Genomic DNA, 25,178 nt, shown 5'->3' on the forward strand with positions numbered 1-25,178 from the left:
GCATCTTTAAAATCGGTGTAATCAACAGTGACTCTGACCTCTGAGCTGCAGCTGCTTCATTCAAAAGCCAGTTTCCAGGTTAACTGGTGTCTTCAGCCACAGTTTCATGTATTTGATAGAATCGTGTCCTCAATACTCTTGTGTCTGGAGGTGAAACCCCGGTGAGCTGGTCCTGTGGCTGCAGCATCACATCCTGTCTGACTCAACTGGGTGTAAACTTTGAGCCGAGGCGGGGAGAAGGAGCCACAGCGGACCAACAGCACTGGGAGGGGTGGTTCTGGTGCCACTGGTTTGATTCCCAGCTCCAGAAAGTTAATGAAGGAGGATTATTTCGCAGACCGAGAGACGGAGGGGAACGTGTCTCTCTGTCATTCCAGGAAAAACAACCATGTCCCAGGGAATTATCCGGATACTTTGCTTGTGATGTTCTGGAAAAACTTTTACTGGACGATGTTCTCGCTGCTTCTGGGAGCTTCTCCATGTACGAAGTCTTGTTTTTTTGACTCCCACAGGCCACCTCTTGTTATTCCACTGCCTCCAATGTTTACACCGTAGCTGGTGATTAACATAATGTTGCATTCCTGTTAATTTGGACCAAACGAAGGACAACACGGGCGCAGGATTTCCACCCAAACGCAGATTTTTGGCACTTTATGAATGCAGCTGTAATCACACAGGGGAGCCTCGAGTGTTTAAATGGGTCCATCAGCAGAAAGAGACAATCAAGCGCCTTTATGCCTCAAGATCAGCTGCAGCTTCTTCGCATTGTCTGTTATGAATAGACCGATCTCCAATTGAGCCTCTTCACTTTGGAGATTTTTTCGATTTTCGATTTTTTTTTTTTTTTACAGCTATTGAAATTAGGATGTGCCGCCTGGTTCTTCTCTTAGCTTGGTGGCTCCGCTGCCTTCTCGTGATTGACACATGAAATTGACACTCGGGCTGAGCTCTTATCAAGCGAAGCGTTTCAATCCGCCGCTAATTGCAGATATGGTGCCATCCTTTCTTTTCACACGCGTCTGATTGCACGGGCACACCGCAGCCTCCCATTGCGCACAAGAGGAATGATCGATCTTACATAGCTTCTTCTCTTTTTTCCTTTTTTTTTTGCCTCCTTCTAATTGCATCAAAATGTCTTTTGTTGCCAGGGTTTAAATGCAGGAGAAACTGTTATTCGTTGTTTTGGACCGGATATAGTGTGGGTTGGGGCAGAGATGCGTAATGCGCAGAGCGAGCTCCATCTTCTCTCCAAATAGGCAGCGCGCAAGACCCGAGAATGGTGAGTCACAAACATCTGGACGAGCTTTTGGTTTGCAACCTTTTTGGATTTCTTTGTCTATCAGTGTGTTTGAGGTTTTAGTCGATTCCCCCCTGCTCCTGAAGTTCTCCTCCCGGGGATCAGGAAGGTTTGATCAGGAGGATCCACTGGGGTTTATCATCAGGGGTTTTAACGGAGAGCGAAAACCAGCAGAACTCGGTTAATTTAAGATTTTGGTTCACAGGGTCTACTGCAACCTTTTAAACGTAGTGTTCAATTAAATTTAGTGTGTTTGAATTATCAGGTCAGATTCGTGGCTATATGCAAAATGTCATCATAATGAAGGTGTAGGCCTTGAAATAGAGTTGCAGATTTTCTAGACGTTAAAATTTGAGTTTTTTTCTTAGGCTGGATCTTCTAAAACATTTCACGGACAATTATTTCCCCCTGTAACACAACTTAAAAAATGTAAATGAAGATACGGGTCCTGTCTTTGTTCTAAACTCGTCTTTTCTCGTCCGCAGTCTACATCGGAGGTGAAGAAGGAGTCCGGGGAGTCCAGTCCGTCGGAGGCCGCCTGCCTCTGCTCTCCTCCGGCCGCCAAGAACCAGTGCGCCAGCTGCGGCATGGAGATCCACGACCGGTACCTGCTGAAGGTCAGGAGAACCAAAAAGTGTTAAATGTGTTTAAGTTAAATATGTATTTTTAAGAATTAAATACACGGAGCTTCCGGAGATTTACGTTCTCATAAATTCAACATTCTCCTAATTTGGTTCCTTATTTTTATCTCAGGCCTTTATTTCCAATTTCTTTCTTTCTTTCTGTGAAACATCTGGATGAGAGTGTGTGATTGTCAGTGTTCGGGTTGTTGTGATTCTTGGGATTTGTATGATTGTGTTTTTTTATCTTTCTTTCTTTCCTTCTTTCCTTGTAACATCTGGATGATGTGTATGATTGTGTTTTAATATTTCTTTCTGTCTTTCTGTCTTCTTTCTTTCTCTCTTTTTTCTTTGTATGATTGTGTTTAAAATCGTTCTTTCCTTCTTTCTCTCTTTCTTCCTCGTAATAATGTATTATGTTTTTTTAATCGTTCTTTTCGTCTTTCGTCTTTCTGTTTTCTCTCTTTCTCTCTTTCTCTCTTTCTCTCTCTCTCTCTCTCTCTCTTCGCTGTGTGATTGTGTTGTTCATCATCACGCAGGTCAACAACCTGAACTGGCACCTGGGTTGTCTGGAGTGCTCAGTGTGCAGAGCGTCTCTGCGTCAACAGAGCAGCTGCTACGTTAAAAACAAGGAAATCTACTGCAAACTGGATTATTTCAGGTAACAGCGCTTTTATTCCGGAGCTGCTTTTATTCCTGCCTATTATGATTATTTAACGCTTAAAGTTTAACCCTTGCAAGAGGATTCTCGCTTTATTTTTAATCAGATGAAAAGGGTTTATGAATTTGAAGCTCTCTCTACACAGCTATGGAAGAAATGTGTCATCGTGAATTAAAATGAATTTGTTTATTTTTTCTAGATTTAAAAAACGAGTCACCGTTTTCTGGAGAACGTTCAATTTCAATTAGTCGATTACCATAATTTAATTGATAAATTCGGCGATTACATTGTTTTCATTTAGTTTGAAAGTTTACAAATGTATTTTATAAACTGTCCGTGAACAAAAGCTCTGTGGTTATGAGTTTCACTCCAGTCAGACGATTCAAAGTGCGTTTGCAGAGTAGAATATTAGAAAATGATGGTGAAAAGAAAAACAGACAAATGAAAAACGTGACCGGAACGTTATTATAAACCACATGTGTGTTATTGAAATCTCGAAATACTGAGGATCTCTGTTTTAATCTCCCACCGAATTCCTCAAATGTGCAGACAGAGGAAAATTCCATAAAACCATCAAATCTTATTATTTAACAGAAAACAGTAGATTTTTATCTTTAAATCTGGCTCCAGTTTTAAATTGTGAAATAATTGACTGTTTACCCCTGAAAGGAAAACGATGACCTGTAGAGATTATTTCTATTTTTTTGGATCCAGGTGATAAATCCTCAAACGTAATTGGTTTGTTGTTGTGGATGTTTTTACAGCTGATTGAGTTTCACCCTTTTAAACATCAACTCTGAACTCAAGAGTAACGAGGTTCGACTTCTTTATTTAGAGAATCCTGATTTTATCTGTGAAAATTATGTTCATGCAGAATGTAATAGAACAAGCCACGTGCACAACAATGATATTAAACTGAGCCAGATCAGAACCAATGCATTTGACTGATTCCAATTTACAAATGTACAATATAAACTGCATCAGCTGATTTCATGACCCTTGTTGCTAATCGACCTTGTAATTTTTAATTTTAATTTGGTTATTCACCAAAATCTCTCTAAACTGTCATCTGACTGTACGGGCTGTGAAAACCCCACCTCCTTCATACAAACCAATGAAACTGTGGGTTTCTGAGAAAATAATTCAAACGATAACTGGTTTACTGGGAAAATATACTGGAAACATCAGAAGAATTGTTACACTTTCTTTAACAAAAAGGCACATAGCAGTATTTTTTATTATTGAAGAAGTCAGGCTGATCACAGTTTGTAGACACATGCAGCCATGGAGTCACAGTTCAACACAGCTGTGGGGATCATGAGCTAAAACGTTGTGGGGACCATAGTTAAAAAAGATGTTGTTTTTTATTAGAAAGTTGTCCAGGCCAATTATGGGTCTAAAGAGTAAATACAAAATGTTGAGTTGTATTAGACACATAAACAACTAAATCTGTATGTAGTTAAAGGACAAATCTCTAAAACCTCTTTTTGACCACATTCCCAAAATTAAGCTTTGTCTTTCTGTTATTACACAATTGGCTGAATTAAAAGACTTTAAGTGAGATAACATAAAACATCAATATAATTTGAAGATAAAAGTGTAAAAATTTCTTTATTGACGTAAGCCCTCACACGGGGAACCCTCTGGCTGGGAATTAAACAATTTTAAACAACTGCTGCTGTTTTTCAATATTTAGTTCATTCTTTTGATGAAGAGACGATCCCTTTGCAAAACACTCTTCTGCACATATTCTATAACTTCTAAAAAAAGAGGGTTAAATGTAAACAAAAGTAAATGTATACAAATATGCAGAATTATATTAAACATGTAGGAATGTTAAAATGAGCGTAAAAGAAGAATCAGAGAGTACGGAGAATCAAAATTCAAAACAATCTGACATGGAACTGAAGGCTTCATATAGCTCAGTTAAAACACCAGCATGTGTTCAAGAAAAATATCAACTATTCAAAGTAAACACAAAGTACATGAAAGGAAAAAACAATCCCAACTAACTACCAATGTTTTTAGCAGAAATGTGCAGGTGGAAAATAACATAACATAAGTCAGGGAAATGTGTTTGCAGACTAATACAACTTATGCATTGTGCACTGTGAGTTCTTATTGTAGCTGTAAACATGTTTGTATTGTTGAGAGTGTGTGTATCAGCTCAGACAGATGTGTTTGTGTAACTGTGTGTATTTAAAAGCTCCTGCCCAGGACTTTAAACTGACCTGCAGCCGACCTTCACCTGATGTTTCCTTCTTCCCTCACAGTAGGTTCGGCACCAAATGTGGCCAGTGTGGGCGGCAGGTGTACGCCAGTGACTGGGTGCGGCGGGCCCGGGGCAGCGTGTACCACCTGGCCTGTTTCGCCTGTTTCTCCTGCAAGAGGCAGCTGTCCACCGGGGAGGAGTTCGGCCTGGTGGAGGGCCGGGTGCTGTGCCGCAGCCACTACGACGTCATGCTGGACAACCTCCGCCGGGCGGCAGAAAACGGTAACAGACACGATCCAAGATGCACCTCTGATGATCCACTCAGGAAAAATATACAAGTTTCATGGCCTGATTAACTTCCTGAGGGACCCTGGGGGTAAATTTGTCGTAGGGGCCCCTATTGGCCCCCACTATACGTATCAGTTTACATACACACATCAGGAACCGGCCAGTTCTCTACAGTGCTCTCTTTAATGTCCTTTTCAGACATGAGCAAGGTCCAGACTGTATCCGGACTTTGCCTTTCACATATGAAGATCAGAGGAGGAGATTTTCCTGGTCTGATGCGTTAAGCAAGTGTTTTTGTTACCTGCACATCAACACTGAAATCAACCTTCATCACCAAATGAATCTCTGATGTGGTTGTCTTTCCAAATTCACACCTACCTCAGCGTCTTCTACATGTCTGGCTCCTCATTTGTGCAATTTTTTTTGTTTTTCCGGGTTTTGCTTCTGTTGAATGTTAAACGTCATCAACACTGCTTTGAATTTTCCTGACATTTTGCTGCTGTATTCTCACATGCACTGAACTCGGCTGGCAGCTGACTCGGACATTTTGGTTCTCAAATTCAGTGCACGTCTGAGAGCAGTTGGAATTTCCTCTGTGGGAAAGTCATATATCGAACCAAGCGGCCCCCTCACAGAAACACATGATCCCAAACCACATCATTCTGACCTTTAAAGGATTATGACCCAAGTGCTGCAATAATACATTACATGTCATTTTAGCTGACGCTTTTATCCAAAGCGACTTACATTTTTTTAGAACACTCAGCATTTCTGAGGGGCATTTAGGGGTTCAGTATCTTGCCAAGGACACTTAGGCATGCAGATGGGATAGAGTGGGATTCGAACCGGCTACCTTCTTGTTGCAGAGCACCCACTCTTTCCCCTAGGCCACGCTCTCCCGTAATAGTCAAGTAGAAAAGTTTAAGAGACGTTGAGGAGTTTCCGACGATGGTTTCATTGCAGATTCCTGAACTGATCGTAGAATTCAAGGGGCTTCTCAGAAAATTGTCATGGAATAACGTAATCAGCCGTTCTCTGGGGCCCCCTCTCACCTCGGGGCCCCAGGCAATTGCTTGTGATGCCCCTGCTCTCAAGGAGCTTTGCTCCACACTGTCTGAGAACATCACATAATTACTCTCTGAGGATTCAGCCCAGCTCTTTGTTGAGCTGATGTAACGTCATCATCTCATCAAAAGTAAAAATCCACATTTCCTTTCTTTCAATATGAAATATCAACATATGTTAACTTCTTGAATTTAAGACGAATGATGTGAGGCTTTGAAAACCAAGATGAGATTGTTATAGACGATGGACTTTGCTAAAACATTAAGGAATTTTTAACTGAACTTGGAGAAAGAGGAACGTTTTGGGAGATCTGACAAAATAGTAATAATAAAAAAAGAAATATAAACCAGAGGTATAAATGAAACGTATGGAGGAATACATGTTTCACACTGAGAATAACAGCTCTGGTGGCAGACTCAGCTCTCTGCTTTGTTTCCAGTGAGGAACATGTCGGCCGTAATGGTATAAATACTTTGGCCTGTGCGGTTCTTGGCAAGAAAACATTTAAATTAAGTTAGCGTGGCTTGTTTGGACAGTTTCATGACACAGACTTTGTGGAACTGTAATAAGCTCGGCCTGTTGTGTTGTGCAACCTCACAATGCGCTAGCTGAAGTTTTTTATTTTCCGAGTGAAGTGACATGAGAACCCTTGTTGTGATTGTCTTCAGGCACAGGACTGACTCTGGAGGGAGCGCTGCCCTCCGATCAGGACGGTCAACCCAAACCAGCCAAGAGAGCGCGCACGTCCTTCACTGCCGAGCAGCTGCAGGTACATTCTGCACAAAAGGTCAAAGTTCTGATCGCACACTGTGCAACTGATACTTAATTATGGGTAAATAGAAAACTGGAAAATGTACTTTAGGTATGTTCTCAATGCAGAGAAATGTCCCCTAGCTAATGATACTGGATTTTATTACTTGAAAAAGTAAAATTGTTCAGATGCAGCTGATGGTTATAAAGGGTGAAAACTGATGATTGTTTGCATTTTGGATTTACCTTCTCATCTCGATCAATGTGTTTATTGATTATTTTTTTAAACATAAGAAAACGAAAAGAACGATCCATCACAATAACGCAGGGCTCCAACTTTCAAATAAGATGAGGAGAAGCAAACAAAATCCACAATTGAACAAAATGGAACCGTGAAATATTCCCAGGCATTATTTGCATAAAAATACATTAATTATCGGTTACCGGAACAGTTGTTGATTATAAAGTGATAACTAACCAAGAAATGTATTAATTGATCTATTAATGTGCAGTAAGTTTATTTTTTCAATGAAGTTTCGTGTTTTTAATGTTGTATTTAAAGTATGTGTTGGGTTTGTAAATAAAAATGTGTGAAGTTACTAAAGTTGTCAAAATGTATCATTGTACACAATGTGACTGTTAAAAACTGAAAAATTATAAAACACATATTTACTTTCCTCCACCTGGTATTAAATTATTATGTGTTTCCTCTCAGGTGATGCAGAATCAGTTCGCTCAGGACAACAACCCCGACGCTCAAACTTTACAGAAACTGGCAGAAATGACGGGGCTGAGCAGACGAGTGATACAGGTCGGACACAATCACACATCATAAAAAGATATGAGGCAAGATTATATTGTGTCGTGCTGCAAAGAAACTGGGCTCTGAGACAATTAACGTGGAACAGGAAAGAAGAGAGACACAGTTTCAGCTCCACTACAGGATGTTTTTTTTATCCTTTCACCCTGCTGGAAAAAAAAGACAATCTGAAAAGAGAAAATCAGGCTTTGATTGAGCAGCTTGTAGACGCGTGCAACTCGTAACAAGAGGTTATAATTTGATTTGGCTGCTTTGTTTGAGAGGATGATTACTCAAATGGAACCACAAAGACAATTAATATGCAGAATACAATGTTCTTTCACTTAGTAAAATGAGTCACACCCAGTGGTGAAAGTAAAGTAAAGTACTCATACATTTACGTATCATTATATTACTTTACGTTTGCAGCAAGTTAATGTTCTGCTTAAGTTAAAATATCATATCATTATATTTTGTTCTGCAAATAACAAGTCACTAGAGATTTGAAATTAATATCGTGGATTTAAAAACTACAATATCAACCGAAAAGTAACGGAGTAGAATTACTCATAGTAGCATAAATGTAGTAAATGATTTCTCAATTAAAGTTGTCAACTGCCATTTTGTGCTCAATTCTTAAAACCGGAGAAGTTCCTCCAGAGTTTATCACAACAAGTTGAAATCATCTTCAGTGGTCCGTTAAAATAAAGAAGATAAAGTTAACATGTGACCTTCTATGACCTTTTGAATTAACCTGAAAGTGATCTTAAAGACCAGACCAGGTGAATTATTCAGCATTTAAAAATAAAAGTAAAAAGTTATTAAAATCACTGCCAACTTATTTCAGTTTACCAGTTAGGTCCTTGGTGCAAACCAGCAACAAATACTTGTCCTGTGGCTCCTCAGTGTGTTTAATAATAATCAAACCAGTGATTAGAACAATAGTGAAGCTCGGATCTACATCTCCACAGTGTCAGTGCAGAGTTCTTCCACCCTGTTTCCTGAATGTTCACATTATCTGTAATACCTCCCAGGTTTGGTTTCAGAACTGCCGGGCACGACACAAAAAGCAGCCGCCCCACAACAGCTTCTCTCAGAGCGCTCCGCTGTCCAGGATGCCTCCATCGCTGCCAGACGACATCCACTACTCCCAGTTCAGCAGCCCGGACCGACCACACCTACTCGCTCTGCACGGATATCTGGACGGTGAGTGTCCCCTCCTCTTGTTCCCGCTTCAAATGCTGTGATGAAAGGTTTTCAATAATACATTACCTAAAAACTGATTTAAAGCATCATTTATTTACAACATATACAGTTATGGAAAAATGGTTAATTTGCTTGAGTAGAAATTTGGGTTACTCGACTGTTGTTTTTTTATGCTTTTTACTTCTACATTTATGTGAAAGTTTTTCCTTTACGAACTTTACATGAAGTGCTTATACAGCCGAGGATCTACAATGTTTTATTAATCATGTTGCCTACTAATAAAATACTTATTTGTTCTCCCAGGGAACTATAGAAAGAAAAGATCAAATACTGTATCTTTAAAAACAACCTATAAAATCCTGCCATGCTAAAATATTTATAAAATATTTAATTTGTACAGTAAAGTAATGATAGAAACTTCATGTCAAAACCTCGATGTAAAGAAATACCACATGGTTACAAGTAAAAAAACTATTAGTTGAAGATTTTGCTCTAGTAAAACTATAAAAGTATGTACATCAAATTACTATACCAAGTAAGTAAAAATACTGCTTATTCTGAATAATGTATAATATCCTCCTGTATTATAGTCATCGATGAATTGATATTTATAACACTTTAATGTTGCAGCTGTAGAGGTGGAGCTCATCTGAATAAATACGTTTACTCACCTCAGAATTATACGAGGGGTTAAGCTGTGAGGTCGTGTTGTAGGAAGCTCCAGTCTCAGCTCAATCAGAGACTTGATGGAGCAGCAACGCACTTAAAGGGAACTTCAGGTTTGGTCGGAGACGTCATATTCTTCAACTACAGTCCAGTAAAAACAAACACTTTTACTTTAACTCAAGGTCGTTAGTTATTACTTTGAAGCTTCTGCAGAATATCACAGTAAATTACACAGTTTTGACCGAATTTCATATGATTTATTTCCCATTTCCTTCTAAATTCCTATGTTGTTGCTGCCATTACTGAGAACTTCTGCCTCTCAACCTACACTTTGGGAACCAGAAAGTGTTTTATCGCTTCCTGATTCAGACAGAGTGACATATTACTGTGTAAATCGAGGGTATTTTCATACATTTTTACCCTTTTTCCCTTTTAAAATGAGACTCTGACGTCATGTATTGGACAGACCGAGGAGCCCTCAGGAAAATGCTTAATTTCTCATTATGAATGACACAGAAATAATGTCTTGACTTGAATGGACTATGTGATAAATGCTGAAGCCTCAAGGTTTTTACTTCAGTTTTTAAAGACGTGGATTCTGACTGTGTGCTATTAGTACCGGGCTCCCACCGCCTCACTAACTCTCTTCTCTTGTTTGTGCAGCTCATCCCTTCTCCGTCCTCGCTGCTCCGGGCCACTTGACCCATCCATCCATCTCGTTACCACAGCTTCCCATAAGCCGCTGACACACCGGGCCCGCGGCTCCACCACTCTGATGATATTGTGAAAGAAAATGTAATGTAAAATGTTTTGGGAGCAGCAGGACAATCTGCTTTCAATCAGTCGGATTCTTCGTCGTGAGACTGAAAAGCTCAACTTGTCTTCTGAAGACAGCAGATTGTGGTTACGGAAGAAAACGTCCAACAAAGCAGGACAGAAAGGACGAGCGCTCATTTTGTTTTTTCCTTTTTTTTGTGGCTGGACACAAAACACTGCATCAGGTCAGGATGTCTTTTCATTTGTTGACTCAATCATTCAAGGTGTTTTAATAAGTTCGCTGCAATATGAGCTTTCAGAAAAGACGAAAAAGGGAGCGTTGTAAGAGTATTACAGTAAAACCTCAGTATTTTGTCTCTTCGTCTTGAGTTGATGATGAGCACGTTTGCAGCCTCACTGTCGTTTGTTGTTGTGTTGTTGTCAGAAAAATTGGAAACAACTTATTTATTGCAGAACAAAACTTCACTTTTAAAAAAAGCACTTTTCAATGTGTCTGGAAATGAAAACAATTCAGTGATTGTACATTGTAAATATACGGTTTAATAAAATGTATCAGAACTGTAACGAATCAAAGGGTCGGGTTGGTTTACTGATGTGGAGAGAGCAGATGTGTGTGTGTGTGTGTGTGTGTGTGTGTGTGTTAGAGTGTTAATCTTTCTTAACATTTTGGGGACTTATCCTCATGGGGAACAAATCAATTCCTCATAAGGTAAAACGTTATATATCAAGGAGAAGACATGTTTTAATGTTAGGTTAAAATTAGGGTTAAAGGTTAAGGTCTTGTCTCTATGGTTTCGCTTAGAGAAAGAGAGAGAGAGAGAGAGAGAGAGAGAGAGAGTGAGAGAGAGAGCGAGAGAGAGAGAGAGAGAGAGAGAGAGAGAGTGTGCGTTTCGGTGTGTGTCTGTGCCTGTGCGTGTGTCTGTGTGTGTGTGCATGCAATGGAGCATTGCAGACAAAAGTGATATTTTAGGACACTACTTTTACACCGACCGTTGCCAAGTCTAAGTGCTAAGGGTCAGAGGTCAGGTACCTGTATCTAGTGACCTGTTATCGAGAACAATGTCCTGCCACCAACCTACACATCATCTCCAATTTACCTCCTGTGCTGAACAGGAAACCTGATCAATCCTGCTGTGAGAACCATTATGGAGGTTTTCCCTCGCAGCGCAGCCATTGATTGGTCCGCCTGTTGCCTTTTATGAGGCCTTTTAACACAGATCATCTGCAGTTGTTGCATTGATTGACAGCACTTAAGCCTTAGCCGTGATGGGAAGAGTGAACGGGTTAGAGGATATCGTTAGATCGGGATTTTCCAAACTGGATCAATGTGGCTTTTTTTCTGTCTCTCTCTCCCTCTCTCTCTGTCTCTCTTTTTTAGCACAGAAGTAAATTCTTTGAGTGTGCAACAATAATGCACTTTTACAATCCTGGTCACATTTACACCACTGGCACTCAGAGAGCAGCAACTAGACAACCTGAAACTAAAGTCTGAGCGGCCTATATTTCTATTTATCCTTTTAAAATGTGACCAAGATATTTACCCAGCAGGATCTCCTGCAGTCACTGTCATAGACTTTTACTCGTCTTTGTTTCCTGGCTCTCATATTGGTGACATTTTTTCTCCTTCCTCCTTCTTGTTAAAGCGATGATCTTTACAGTTTCTTTATTTATTTTAGTTCCAGCTGCTGAACATTCCTATTTCGCCACCTTGTTTCCCAGCATCTGTATTTCAACACTTCAAACAAATAAGCAGTGTCCTCACATTGTTGACAGATTTATCCCCTTTTGGTCAGTTTAAATCCAGTGAATGGTTAAACCGAGCCTGAATGAAGAGGTTGCATGGTTATAGTGCAGCATGCTGTGTATACGTATCTCTTCCAAATGACCCCAAATTATCCTACGCCGGCCAACTAGCTTATTTATTTTCCACCCAACAGCACTTTCCCCATTGTGGTTCTCCAGAGGGCTGCTGGTGCATCCAGGAAGCAGGTCAGGTCCCATGTTTCTCCACATCAAGCTCAATTTCGGATAAATTTTTTTGTCATACAAACATATCATTGGTATCAATCTCGTAATTTCCTCATTTAAGAACATTTCCCTGAATCAGGATCTATCTGTTGGAGGATACAGGTACTAGAATACTAGATTGTTTCATTTACTTGTTATGAACCTGATCAATTAAAACTAAATGAACACAAATATTTAATTTGAGTTAAAAACAGGACTGGACCAATATGAGTTTCTGTGTCTGCATCATTGTCTTATCTTTGAACACATGTACGTGTGTTTTTGAGTGTGGATCTAAACTATATCTGTGTTTAAACAATAAAAGGACTTGAGGATCACAGCATCAGAAGGTTGTAGAAGAAGACTGAGGGAGAACTCCTTCTCCAAACTTTATACCTCTAAATCAAACTTTCTTCTAATCAATCACTTTCAATCAACTCAATCAGGAGGAAACCCGCGATGATGCTCCTCGTGAAACCGTAGAACAAAAGCTGTCTTCATGCGAAGCAGAGCGATGATTATCAGACTGACATGGTTTGGGCCACCTGCCAGCACTACACTGTAAAAACCCATATTTCTCCCCCATCAGAGTCCCCCTCAGATTCCAAAGCTTAAGGCAGCATTTAGACATGTCTCCCTCTCTCCGAGCACAAGCATCCCCGAGCGTTCAAGTCCCCCTCGGGTTTTTTTTCATCCTGTCATGCGTCCGCCTCGGTGATTGGCAGCCTCAAGTGGTTGCAGATGAAAGCGGGCCCCCCATGCTAATGAATAGGCCCCTGATTGCAGAGCTGCTCGCTCGCTGAATTACAGCGGCGGCCGCCTAATGAGCAGATACACTGCAGTGCCCCCTTGTCTCTGCGTATTCACATTTCTCTTCTTCGCGCTGATGAGCTCTCCCCTTGCACAACAGTCAACAAAACCTCTGTGGAAGATTGCAACGCGAGGCCATCTTCATCATCAGCGACCTCCTCCTCCTCCTCCTCCTCCTCCTCCTCCTCCTCCTCGAGTTTATTTCGGTTGCTGCCATATGCTGACAGCTTCTTCAGTTTTTTGCTTCTTCAAGTCTTGCTAAAAAAGGCTTTTGTTTGACTGAACTGATGAAGCCTCGCAAAGTAACTGAATGGCTGATGAGTATGATAATGTTTTAGTTTCGGCTCCGGAATAAAAGAACTTGGATGATGAATTTAAGAATAAAGATGTTCTAAAAATATATTATGAAATAGTTCTAATGAGGCCTTGTTCATTTATAGAATAGTATCAGGGAACACAATATTTTACTGTCTCCTGATACTTTGGATTCACTGTTAGGGACCAAGACAAATATATATCTGGAGCAGGATGAGCTTTCTTTAGTTTGTGTAAATAAACCAAGGGCACTCAGGGTAAAGGGATTATTTGAACTCTTCTCTTAAAACCTGCAACATTCTCCCCACATGTTGTGATCAGTGTAAGATTTGTGCATCTTGTTCAACACATTTTTTTTTCATATAATACGTCAACCTGCTTGAAACCTAGACCCATGGTGCAAGCGAAGGTTTGATTATCTTTATTGTAATTCAATGCTTGAGACTCTTTATTCAAACTGTACCGTTTATAAATATAGTAAAGTAATTTAGTCCAAATTAGGCCTCTCCCCCAAATGAAAGTTGTTTCCTTCACAAGACCAAACTGTGTAAATGGCGTAAAATGTAATCTGGTTTTCCAAAACAAAGTAGCAGAGGTGTAAGGATGGATTAAAGGGATAGTTCACCCCAAAAATGAAAACTCACTCATTATCTACTCACCACTATGCTGATGAGGGGGTGGGAGAAGTATAACCAAAACTTTGATTTCAGTATCACAAATATTTTCTCTGGTTGTCCACCTCATTGTTGCAGAAAACACGCAGTTTATCTCTGGAAGCACTTATCTCAGCATCATTTCTAAATTCCATTTCATCCATCAGCTGTTTGGTGACACAAGAGCAAACCGGCAATTTGAGCCTCTCTCAGACCGACGGCGACTAAATCTGTTGTTCAGGAACTGGACTATTTGAGGCTTCGGACCTGGATCCATGTCAACAGATCAACAGCGGGAGGGGGAGCGCGGCGTGAGCGAGCATTTTTAGGTGAAACGTCCTTTTTATAGACCAACTGGACCACAACGAATTTACTTTGTGGCTCAGGGTGTTTTGTTTAAGTGTGGATGTTGCACAGGCCTTCCATTTTACCCCCCCCCCCCCCCCCGCTATAAAAGCTATAAACTGTATCCAGTATCAAGTTTCCAAACAAAAGGACAAAACCAAATGAATTTATTTGCCTCTGGACTCCAGGCTGGTACACGGTGTACTATATAGACATTCTGAGAAACAGACCTTTTCTCCACATGTAAACAACGACTTGTACAGTAGCAACCTATAGGAGGAGGGCTGATGAAAAGAGAGGAAATGGTTGAAACATATGATTCACTTCATCCGGGCTGACGGCCAAACTGCGCTCTATGCAAAAATAAACACAGGACTCCACAGCAGGTTCCCAGAATGTGTTTATATGGGGGGGGTGGGGGGGCGGGGGGGGGCACGACAACGACTTCAATATATCACAGCACGTCAGTTTGATTTATTAGAAGCTGGAGTAGAATCTAAATCACTCCCCTGAGGCTCGATGCTGGACACAGAGATGTGATGCCATGTGTTTGGGTGGACAGGTGGTGGCGCTAGAGTGCTACAGTGGAACTCTGGAGATTCTGGGAGGTTGCAGCAAAACAGTTTGTGGTGCCTGTTGAATTATATTGTGTTACACTAAAGAACTGCGGCAATTGTTCAGCCTATTAAAGTCAATGGGAAATAAAAACACTGGTTTTATAGGAGTTCAGCCCAAAGTCACCACAGCCACAGTCTCAAAATGATCACACAGTTGAATCAGCACCTCTCAGAATTAATTTCATCCAAACCTGAATAATATGATTGAATATGAATATTACAGGAAGGTTGTATTATACTACATTAGGTTTAGATTGGTCCAGTGTGTAGGGGCTTAGTGACACCTAGTGGTGAGCATGTGGATTGCAGTAATTTATGTTTTTACTATTTTTTTTAAAGGAAAACAAACCAAATCCCGAAGTAACAGTTTCACTTCATCTCTGTAGAGAAGAATCAGCATCATGACCAGGCTGTGGAACATTTCTCACCCACAAGGTGGCAGCGTGTTCATTCTGCTACTGTGGATTGTTAACAAGAGGAAGCACTTCATTTGCATACAGCTATTTAGTCATATGTGGTATTAATCAAGCATGTTTGTCCACATCATGTAATGTTTACATCACTGTTGGACACACAGATAAATAAACACCTGGGTAATGTTGTGCAGTTCAGTGCAACGCTTCTGAAACCGGAGAACAGGAGACTTCCCTTTTGTTGGGTTGCTGTTGGAGTTGATCGAACAAATTGATGTGGACAATCTCAACAGCTTGTTTTGTGTGTGTGTGTGTGTGTGTGTGTGTGTGTGTGTGTGTGTGTGTGTGCAGGGCAGGAGTGCCTGGAGGAGGAGACATGCAAGTCACTGAACCAGGTCAGTGTCACTCTGTGATCTGATCCTGTACAGGGAGAATAATACCAGCGGAGGAATTTCACAGGGATTACAGCAAGAGAGGAGCTGAGAGATGGTTGACACTTATCAAATGTACAAAACTGGTGTGTGTTTCTGGGTCTGGGTGTGAATTTAGTCCATGTTTCCAGTTCAACCAGACCTACGCCCTGCACCTCTCGCTGCATTTCTCAGGGGTCTTCATTTTCTTTTCATTGTGTCCCTCCATTGTCGGCTGCTTGCTCCCGTTTCTCCGCACCCTGCCGGGCCGTCCTCAGGTGAAGCCGGCTTCTCACGTGGCTCCGGCTGCATTGTGTCCACACCTCATGGGATCACTGTGGAGACAGCCGGGGCCCTGTTTCCAGCCGGCCTGCCACACCGGTTTGTGCTCCATGGTTTCACCGGCTGCCACAGAATGTCAAGGACTGTCTGAACAACTAATATAGCTCTACGAGTTAGTTTGTTAAAGTCCAGAGAGTACGCTCTCAATCAAACTTTATTTGTATGACACTTTTCATACACACAGTGTAACACAAAGTGCTTCACAGAATAAAAGCAATAAGAGCAATACCCCTCAACTCTCCAAACACCCCCATTGTGCACAGAGCAAAACAAGATTAACATAAATCTCATAAATTTTCAAATTTCAACCAACACCAATCCCTTCTGTCTAACTACAGTACAGACACATTATTGTACTTATCCACATCTTACACTTTGCAGCTCAAGTGTATCCATGTAAAACATACAGTAAAAAAAACTATACACACACTATGGTTAAAATTAGCTTTACCCTGACAACATTAAAATGTTACAGGTGAATATTGTGAATTAGTAAATCAGTAATATTAAGTGGTGGAAAGTAACTGAATGCAATAATAAAGTATTATTTTCAATTACAGGGTTGAAGTTCATTACTTGAGTATTTTTTCTATGCTGCCACTTTCAGAGGGACATATTTTACTTTGTACTCCACTGTCTTCATTAAATGTAAATTAATTGATGTTGATTCAGTCATAGATCACGTGTCTCAACCTACAGCTGCTGTTTGCAAACTTGTGACGCTGCGTACAAAGAACTGCATTTAACATCAGTTTAGTATGTGTGCACCATTGTTGCTTTTCTCACTCCCCCTCCACACGGTGTACAGTTGCATCCTCCTCTTTGCTGCAGTGGGATTGGACAAACCACCGAAGGCTCCACCTCAACACAGAGTCCTGCCTCTGTGGCTAAACTCACCTGTGAGATCTGGTCCAGCAGCTGCAGTCCCTCTCAGCACCAGGGTGGAAACCAGCAGAAGAGAAGACTCAAGAACTGACCTCCATGTAAGTACTGTTTCCATCTCTCTCCTGACTTTCTTCTTCTTACTCATTAACTGACCATTAAATATCACTGAGTGAGCAACTTTTTCCATTTGACACGGAGGATGCAGATTTAAAGTGATGAGAACAGAATTAAAACGTTTAATATTTACCAATTTTATTTAAACCATCATCTATTATCAAAGTTGACAAAAAGTTTTATCACAAGGTCCAGATAATGTCTTTCCTAAGATGGCTGACTGAGTGAGTCTGAACTGGGCTCAGGGGCCCGAGAGGTGAGAGGGCCCCTGAGCAGGAGCCTCTGTCTGAGGTGGAAGTTACTACACAGACATGGAATATATCTACAAAGAGATGCAAAATGACTAAAGACAGATGTCACACCCCCACATAGAGAATGCAAATCACAAACAAAACATACAGACATGTTTTACAGAAGTAACGAGCAAAGAGATGTGGAAACCGCTATTCAGAGAAGCAAAGTGACAATAAAAGGCAAAAAAACAAATGAAAAGAGACAAAACAATGTTGTATTTCTGTCTCTTTTGAATGACAACTGTTTTCAAGCTCAAGAGTGACCTCTCGATCTCATTAATTCACCAATTACATGTTTAAGAGTCTGAGATTTGTGTCCTGCTCACAGATACAAAAGTTGTGCATGTGAATCTTCTGCAGAGGACACCATGGCCTCCACCCACTCCGTGCGCAGCTACTCCCTTCGCCAGCCCTCCTTCTCCAGCACGTCTGTGAGGGACAGCGGACGCAGCTTCCGCTCCAAGCCTTCCGTCTCTCCTCTGTCCCGCTCCGTCTCGGTGGGGAACGGCCTCAACATGCTGGGCTCCAGCCTCAACTTCAACGGCCTCGGTGTCAGCACCTGCGACAAGGAGACCATGCAGTGCCTGAACGACCGGCTGGCCACCTACCTGGACAAGGTGCGCTCGCTGGAGAGGTCCAACGCCGAGCTGGAGGTGAAGATCAAACAGATCATGATGGAGAAGGTTCCAAAGGGTCACGACATCGAGGGGATGATGGCCCAGGCGCATGTCATCGGGCAGCAGGTCAGTGTCCAATTTAAGAATCCACTTCCCCATGATGAGGAAACATCTAATCACGCCTGAGTGGAATTGATCTCTGTCTTTTTTGATAATAAGATGATTGATTCAGACCTGGGTTAGAATCAAGTAAAGGCAGTTGAAAAAAAACAAGTTAAGGATTTTTAGTTTGAAAGACACATAACCGTCCTCTAATTCAACATTAACTCTCGATGCATGTGCTTCAACACAACACAATGACATTTGGGTTTCTAACAATAAACTTTACAATAGTTTTAGTCCATCTTGTTTTAAAGGTATATAGATGAAGGCAGTGATGAGAGAAGGAGCACAAAGCTCCTGCAACGGCCTTTTGAACTGATTTCCACATGACACGATTTAGTAAACACATGCATTGTTTTCTGACTGTAGGTGACATTAAATAAACAGGCGCAGTGACATTATAATTATGAAAAGCTCTTGTTCTCCGTGCCAGATCTTAACTAACGTTCCATGTTCCTGCTCAGGTGAGAAAGAAGTCGCTGGAGAACGCTCGGATCATGCTGGAGATTGATAACGCCAAGCTGGCAGCCGATGACTTCAGGGTCAAGTGAGTGTCACACAGAGGGTTCCTTTCTTTAACTTGCCTGTGAGTGTTCGCATGAGAGCGTCAGACCGCGAAGCGATGTGAATAAATGAGCTTTCTGTCAGCCTGCGAAATAAGAGCCACATTCCCACGGTGCTCGCCTCGCCGGCAGTGATGTATTGAGCAGGTCAGAGAGTCTGAAGCTGGAGGGAAGATGGAAGAGTCGGGGAACCGCCCACTGCTGCTGTTTTTCACAGCGTGTTGATGGTATGTTCTGTGGCCTGATGCGAGGGAGTAATACATCAATTGACAGCGATTCATGGCATCAGCAGCAAAGTGTGTGTGGACCTGACATCAAGATGTTTGCACGAGTTTCACTTGTTTCCATTCCTTCTGGGATTTCAAGTCAAATCAAGTCAAGTCTTCTTATTTATATATTTAAAATGTACAACTCATAGTCCTTGTGGCAATAACACTATATAGCAAAACTATTAACCAGTATGACTTTATACATGTATCAGAATATTACTTTATTATGTTATTTTGTTGATGACATTTAACTGAACACACTGAAGTGTTTAAGATAATTCTAATATCATCACCAGCAGCTGCAGATTTGGATCAAAAAAATTCAGTGCACATACAATTTGTGAGTTTATTTCTAATCCAGATGTGAAATACCAGTTTAGATAGCAAGGCTTTATAGAAGAAGACACTTTTCTGATGATGTCTCCGAGATTCAAGTGATGACCATCTCCATATAACTCCCAGTGGTGATTGTGAGCTGACATCAAACAAAGCAGCATCCAGTGGTTTGAGCCACGTGATCATTCAGGAGATCTCCATAATACGGTGTAAACAGGATAGTGGATTATATTGTGTTATATGTGTCATAGTAGGAACGCTAAGAATAACATTTTAGATGCTCATCGCGAGGTTTGTGCCACAATCTGATGTTTAAGCAAACTTCAAGGAATTTCTAATGTTTTATTTTGCTAATAAGATTTGAACGATAGATGGATAGTTTTGGGAACAGCAGCGTTTGTGTTGCACGTCTCTGCTTACGAACTTTTTTCGTCTTACTTGAATCCTCCACTGTGTTCTTCCCTCAGGTGGGAGGCGGAGGCCAGCCTGTGCCAGTCGGTGGAGAGGGACTGTCAGGCTCTGCGGAGAGCGAAGTCCGACCACGACCAGATCATCGCCACGCTGCGAGGGGACCTGGACAGCCTGAAGGAGGAGCTCTACTTCCTCAAGAAGAATCACGACGAGGTGAGACCCCTGCAGAGGTCGAGGTCACGTCAGACATGATCGATCAGCTGCTCATCAGGGTAATCACCTCACAAGCTGTCACGGGTTGTCTGTATAAATATAGGAAGTGAGTTTGTTCACTGAGATGTATGAATGTCAGTTTCCTGCACCTTGACATTATTAGTTCGATGCGTTCTAGTGTTTATTTGTTTTTTGCAGCAAAACAGTTTAACATGAACCCGCTCTGATGAGGTAGTTTGTGTTGACTTACTCAGGCCAGTCAGGCCAGAGGGTTTTAACAGTATTCAGTATCTGAAACATGATCATGTTAAGTGTACTGACACACCCTCGGTCTTTGTAGCCATGGTGCTTCCAGATAGCACAGCAGCATTTGAGCCCGTCCAGCCACAGGGATTGTTTAGACAGTCAGGTGTGGTGTCCAGGATGTAGACTTCCTTATCACCATTGTATATTTAGAGTCACACTTCACTTATTCTGAAAAGGGAGATGTCACTTGTCAGCAGAGAGTTGTGGTCGTCCAAAAATACTCTGCAATAAGAACTCATTGTCCAGGGTGTGAGGTGGAAACCACAGTGAGATGTATTAGTCCGTTCTCTTACCCTGTGTGACTTACTGTAGGAGCTGAGCTCCCTCAAGGGGCGTCTGACCAACGAGCAGGTGAACGTGGAGGTGGACGCGGCCCAGAGTCCGGATCTGGGGGCCACGCTGGCCGAGCTGAGGGTCCAGTATGAGGGCATCACCCGCAAGAACAAGGAGGAGGCTGACACCTGGTACCTCAAGAAGGTACATCGTCGCATTAATCAGACCTTATTATTATTATCGTTATTATTATTTATAGACTACAAACTGTACATTACACTGTGGTTTATGTCATGTGTGTGTCCACAGTTGGACGCAGTGCAGTCGGAGGTCAGAGAAAGCAACGAGGCTTTGCGTTCTGCCCAAACTGAGCTCAGCGAGAGGCGACGCTTCCTGCAGGCGCTGGAGGTCGAGCTCGGGAGCCTTCGCAAACAGGTACAACATTCTGCCACATGGTGCATGGGCACAGTCTGAATACGTGAACCTCTGACAGTAACCACCGCAGTATGGTGCTTCTCATTCAAGAAGAACATATGATGGTTTCTAACAGTTTTGTCTGCGACTTTCATGGTAATATTTGAACATTGAATAATGACAATAGATTTTTTTTTGTGGGTTTGATCACTGTTTTTCTTTTTCAAGTTTGTGTCGGTACTTTTTGAGAAGACGTTTCAACCCTTTATCAGATACTTAGCTGTTAATATCAACTTTTCTATTAGCTTGTTAAGTAGTTTCCCTTATTTTCGGGCACAAGACAATTTCGGAAGTTAACAGTGCCGATACGAGTAGTCAAACCTTTTTACAGGTCCTGGGGTTGACTGCAAGAAGCTCCAACTGGACTGTGGGTGGTTGAGTTGGACTGTGGTTGATGTAGGCACTGGCTTTTTACAATGATGACGACTACATGAAAAAGAAGAAAATATCTTTGGTTCTGCACGATTTATTCAAATATCTATTTTTAACAATCCCTTTGTGACAAAGTGACGAGAGTAACAACAAATCGTATCAACTATATACTGTAATACAGAAGCCTCCGTGCTCTTACTATGAGGCTCCAATATGGAGATTCATATATTTTCCACATTAAGTACCGTGTCTTCACCTCACCTACACACTGCACAGATGTTGGGCGTAACTACAGATAACAGCTTCTTTCGCTTTGTCAACTATAGCGGTGAAGTGTACACAGCAAACATAGACCCATAGGGCCGATGTTTTCTCTGTGTATATCCGCTACGAGTGCACACGGATCACACAGCACATGGAAAGGTTCAGTGGAGGCAGATATAGCTCATGGATGTTTGTTCAGCCTGATAGTGAGCACACAGTATTGAATGTGGAGATATTATGGCGCTGACAGTCTCTAGTATCTAGTGACGGGTCATGAATGGATGAGCTCAGCTGGTAAACACACAAAGGGCACCAGAAGGAGTTCTGATTGGTAGGTCAGCGAAAGTGTCTCCGACAGACGGACGACAAGACAGCTCCCCAGCCAAATCATCTCGATCTCAACATGGTGGCTGGCTGCAGTATAAGTTACACTCCCCACCTCCTCCATGTTAGTGGACGACACATGGGAAAAACTCAAAAGTCAAACAGTCAAGTAAATTGGGGTGGTAAGGGGTTGTAATTTACAAGTAAAACAGGAAATGATAAGTCCTGAAGGTCACTCAAAGAGGAAGATGTAGCAAGGGTTTGATGTCACACTCCTGCAGGATGCACCTTTTAAACTGAAAAGCTAAACTCTTCTACATGCACTTGAGAATGAAACCTGTTGTTAACCCTCACAGGTCAGTGTGTTGGAGGGAAACCTGGGGGAAACTGGACACAAGTACTCGGTGGAGATGGACCGTCTCCAGGCCACACTGACCCATCTGGAGGACGAGCTGTCTCAGCTGCGTCTGGACATGCAACGCAACAAGACCGACTACGAGCAGCTGCTGCGCATCAAACAGAACCTGGAGATGGAGATCGCCACCTACAGGCGGCTGCTGGAAGGAGAGGAAATGTATGTGACAGCTGGGAGAACACAATCGAAAAATCCTGATAGTTCAGACATGGTAGCGATGTTGAAACGAATTTGGCGGTGGCATGGATGAAGCTTCATGCGTTTTGTAGCTCTGTTCGGTGTAATTTATTATAATACAGCATTTTGCAGCTGAAGATCCAAAGTTAGGCCAAAAACAGATGTAAAACAGAGTGAAAGTGCTCATGTTAGCAAAGAGGCAGGAAATTGAATTATAATAATCTATATTTACGTCAGCTTAACAGTTAACATTTTGAACTTCTAATTTAAAAAGACTTTGAGGTCATTGCAAACTAGACTGTATCTGTTATGAACATGATTTCTACTTACTGTTTTGCTTTCTTGAATTAAGTTGTCATGTTCTTTTGTCCGACAGGGTGAAGGAAATAACTCCACCTCCTAAAAGTAAGTTCAAGTTATTTTCACTGCATGTACTGAATCTCACTACAGAGCGATAGCTATAACATAACTGTGTCACACACATAAAACTGGCTTCGTTCACATTTCATCTCTTTTGTTGTCAAATTATGTCAAAACATGTTGGTGCAGTTTCAACATCAAACTACTTTTTTGTTATTATTATTACTGTTAATGTCAGTTAGTGTTTTTGTGACTGAGCCTGGTTTCCCTCTGTGTTACAGAAGACCCTGAGATAAGGACCAGGAAGATTGTAAAAGTCGTCACTCAGACCATGATTAATGGGAAAGTGGTGGATGAGTCCAGCGAGGTGGAGCAGATTGAAGAACTTAAAAAATGAACCACAGCTCGTGAGGAGACGGAGCCGTAAACGTGCTGATGCCTTTCAGCTACATCTAGTATGAGGACTTGTGTCCTTTTTATGTCTAACTAAAGATTTAAAGGTCAAGAACGAGCATCTTATTTAAAGGAATAGTTTGTCATTTTAGGAAATATGCCTTTTAGTCTTCTTGCCAAGAGTTAGATGAAAAGGTTAATATTATGTTCACTGCGTTGAAACCACAGGAAGCAGGTCCTCAGCATAAAACAGCAATAAAACCTGCAAACAAGGGGAAACAGCTGAGACATGTCCAGTGGTAAACCAATCTGCCAACCAGCACCTTTAAAGGTTTTATCTTAATTCAGAAAAATCCATATCCATATTTAGTGATCTTGTCAGGGAAGTGAATCTGAGTATTTCCCAAAAATGACAAAAAGCTATTTCTTTTTACCTTTAGTACTAACAGGAGAATGCTGGAAAGTTACAATGATAATAGTCAATATTATTATTTGAAAATTGTCAGTACTGTAAACAAATGTTTCTAGAAAATGTCATTCTTGCAACAGTATCAACTGTATTTGTTTGACTGTAAGAAAAATTATGTGCGAATTGTGACCTAGTTCTATTGTAGAAATAAGCAAATCAAAGCCGATGTACAGTGTCAATAAACCAGTGTGTTTAAAAATAAGTGTCGTTTCAGAATTCTGGTTTTAGCACAGAGAGAAACCTTGACTGATACTCGTGGAACAAGCCGGAAGGAGGAACAAAGAAAAACATGATTTTCCCTGAGAGGGCAGAAACTACAGAACTCACAGTATCGAGTGACAAGTTCACAAGTTTTTTGTGTTTCAATGTCTTTCTCTGTAAGAGGCCGGACAAGAGGGGGGGCTCTAAATTACTTCTCTCCCCCGACTGGATTTGTTCCATCTCGTCTACCAGAGCTGTCGGTGCATCTTCTTCTTCCTCTTCGTTGACAAAGACTCAAATCTAACACATATTAGATTTATAAACGTGTGTGAACAGTGAATAACAAGATGAGCAATCAGGTCCTCTTCAGGCCATAAAGGCCATTGTTCTGTCATTCTGAGTCTCTGTAATACAAGACCAGGTCAGACACACACACACACACAGACACAATGAGCGCACAGATAAATGACAAAAGTTAAAAAATGTGTCAGAGGTTCATGTTCTCGACCTGAGATTTGGGTCAAATATTGTTTAAGGATTTGATCAGATCACAATAAACACAACACCTTAAAGACTTCAAAACGATCCCGGTGTGAGATGTGTTAACAGCTTATATAAACATATTACACACTATGTAATATAGATATTAAAGACATTAAAGATTAACCAACAATATGAATGAATGTATGAGTGCACTGACTCTATATCTGAGATCCTCTTCATCTGATAGACAATAGATAAGAGAGTTGGTCTAAATCTCAAGATGCAAATAGTAATCAGGTGTGGAGTAAATCTATTCAATGATTGTACTGGTACGGATATAAATACTTATGTATAAAAACATGTTTAACTTTGATCATAGAGGAATAAGTGGCAGGAAAAACATCATGTGAAATGTGGAAACTGTAAACTACCAGCTTTGTTAACAATAACAACAGATTTTTACTTCTTCATGCAAATTACTTAATTTCTCTCCCCATTAAGTCCCAAGAAACGTGGTAGTAGAAACCTGCCAAATTAAATTTTCAATAACT

At 41.2% G+C, this 25,178-nt stretch overlaps 2 protein-coding genes across 3 annotated transcripts; both read left to right on the top strand.

Moving 5' to 3' along the window:
- The first annotated feature begins 253 nt into the window (after positions 1-253).
- Positions 254-10,893, top strand: LOC128438590 (LIM/homeobox protein Lhx6). Its single transcript, XM_053421195.1, has 9 exons — positions 254-481; positions 1,149-1,279; positions 1,783-1,914; positions 2,457-2,578; positions 4,852-5,072; positions 6,812-6,912; positions 7,609-7,704; positions 8,727-8,898; positions 10,228-10,893. The coding sequence occupies exons 2-9, from the start codon at positions 1,277-1,279 to the stop codon at positions 10,308-10,310; spliced, it is 930 nt and encodes a 309-aa protein (XP_053277170.1). The 5' UTR covers positions 254-481; positions 1,149-1,276; the 3' UTR covers positions 10,311-10,893.
- Positions 10,894-17,134: 6,241 nt separating this feature from the next.
- On the top strand, positions 17,135-24,145 carry krt1-c5 (keratin, type 1, gene c5). 2 transcript variants are annotated; one of them, XM_053420796.1, is made up of 9 exons: positions 17,135-17,236; positions 17,906-18,288; positions 18,789-18,871; positions 19,960-20,116; positions 20,735-20,899; positions 21,005-21,130; positions 22,486-22,703; positions 23,098-23,126; positions 23,363-24,145. In XM_053420796.1, the coding sequence occupies exons 2-9, from the start codon at positions 17,914-17,916 to the stop codon at positions 23,476-23,478; spliced, it is 1,269 nt and encodes a 422-aa protein (XP_053276771.1). In that variant the 5' UTR covers positions 17,135-17,236; positions 17,906-17,913; the 3' UTR covers positions 23,479-24,145. The 2 variants fall into 2 exon arrangements, with proteins under 2 accessions (XP_053276771.1, XP_053276770.1); XM_053420795.1 differs by having other exon boundaries at positions 17,177-17,236; positions 17,874-18,288.
- Positions 24,146-25,178: the final 1,033 nt, after the last annotated feature.

Source organism: Pleuronectes platessa, chromosome 4 (assembly GCF_947347685.1).
Source record: "Pleuronectes platessa chromosome 4, fPlePla1.1, whole genome shotgun sequence".
NCBI lineage: Eukaryota > Metazoa > Chordata > Actinopteri > Pleuronectiformes > Pleuronectidae > Pleuronectes > Pleuronectes platessa.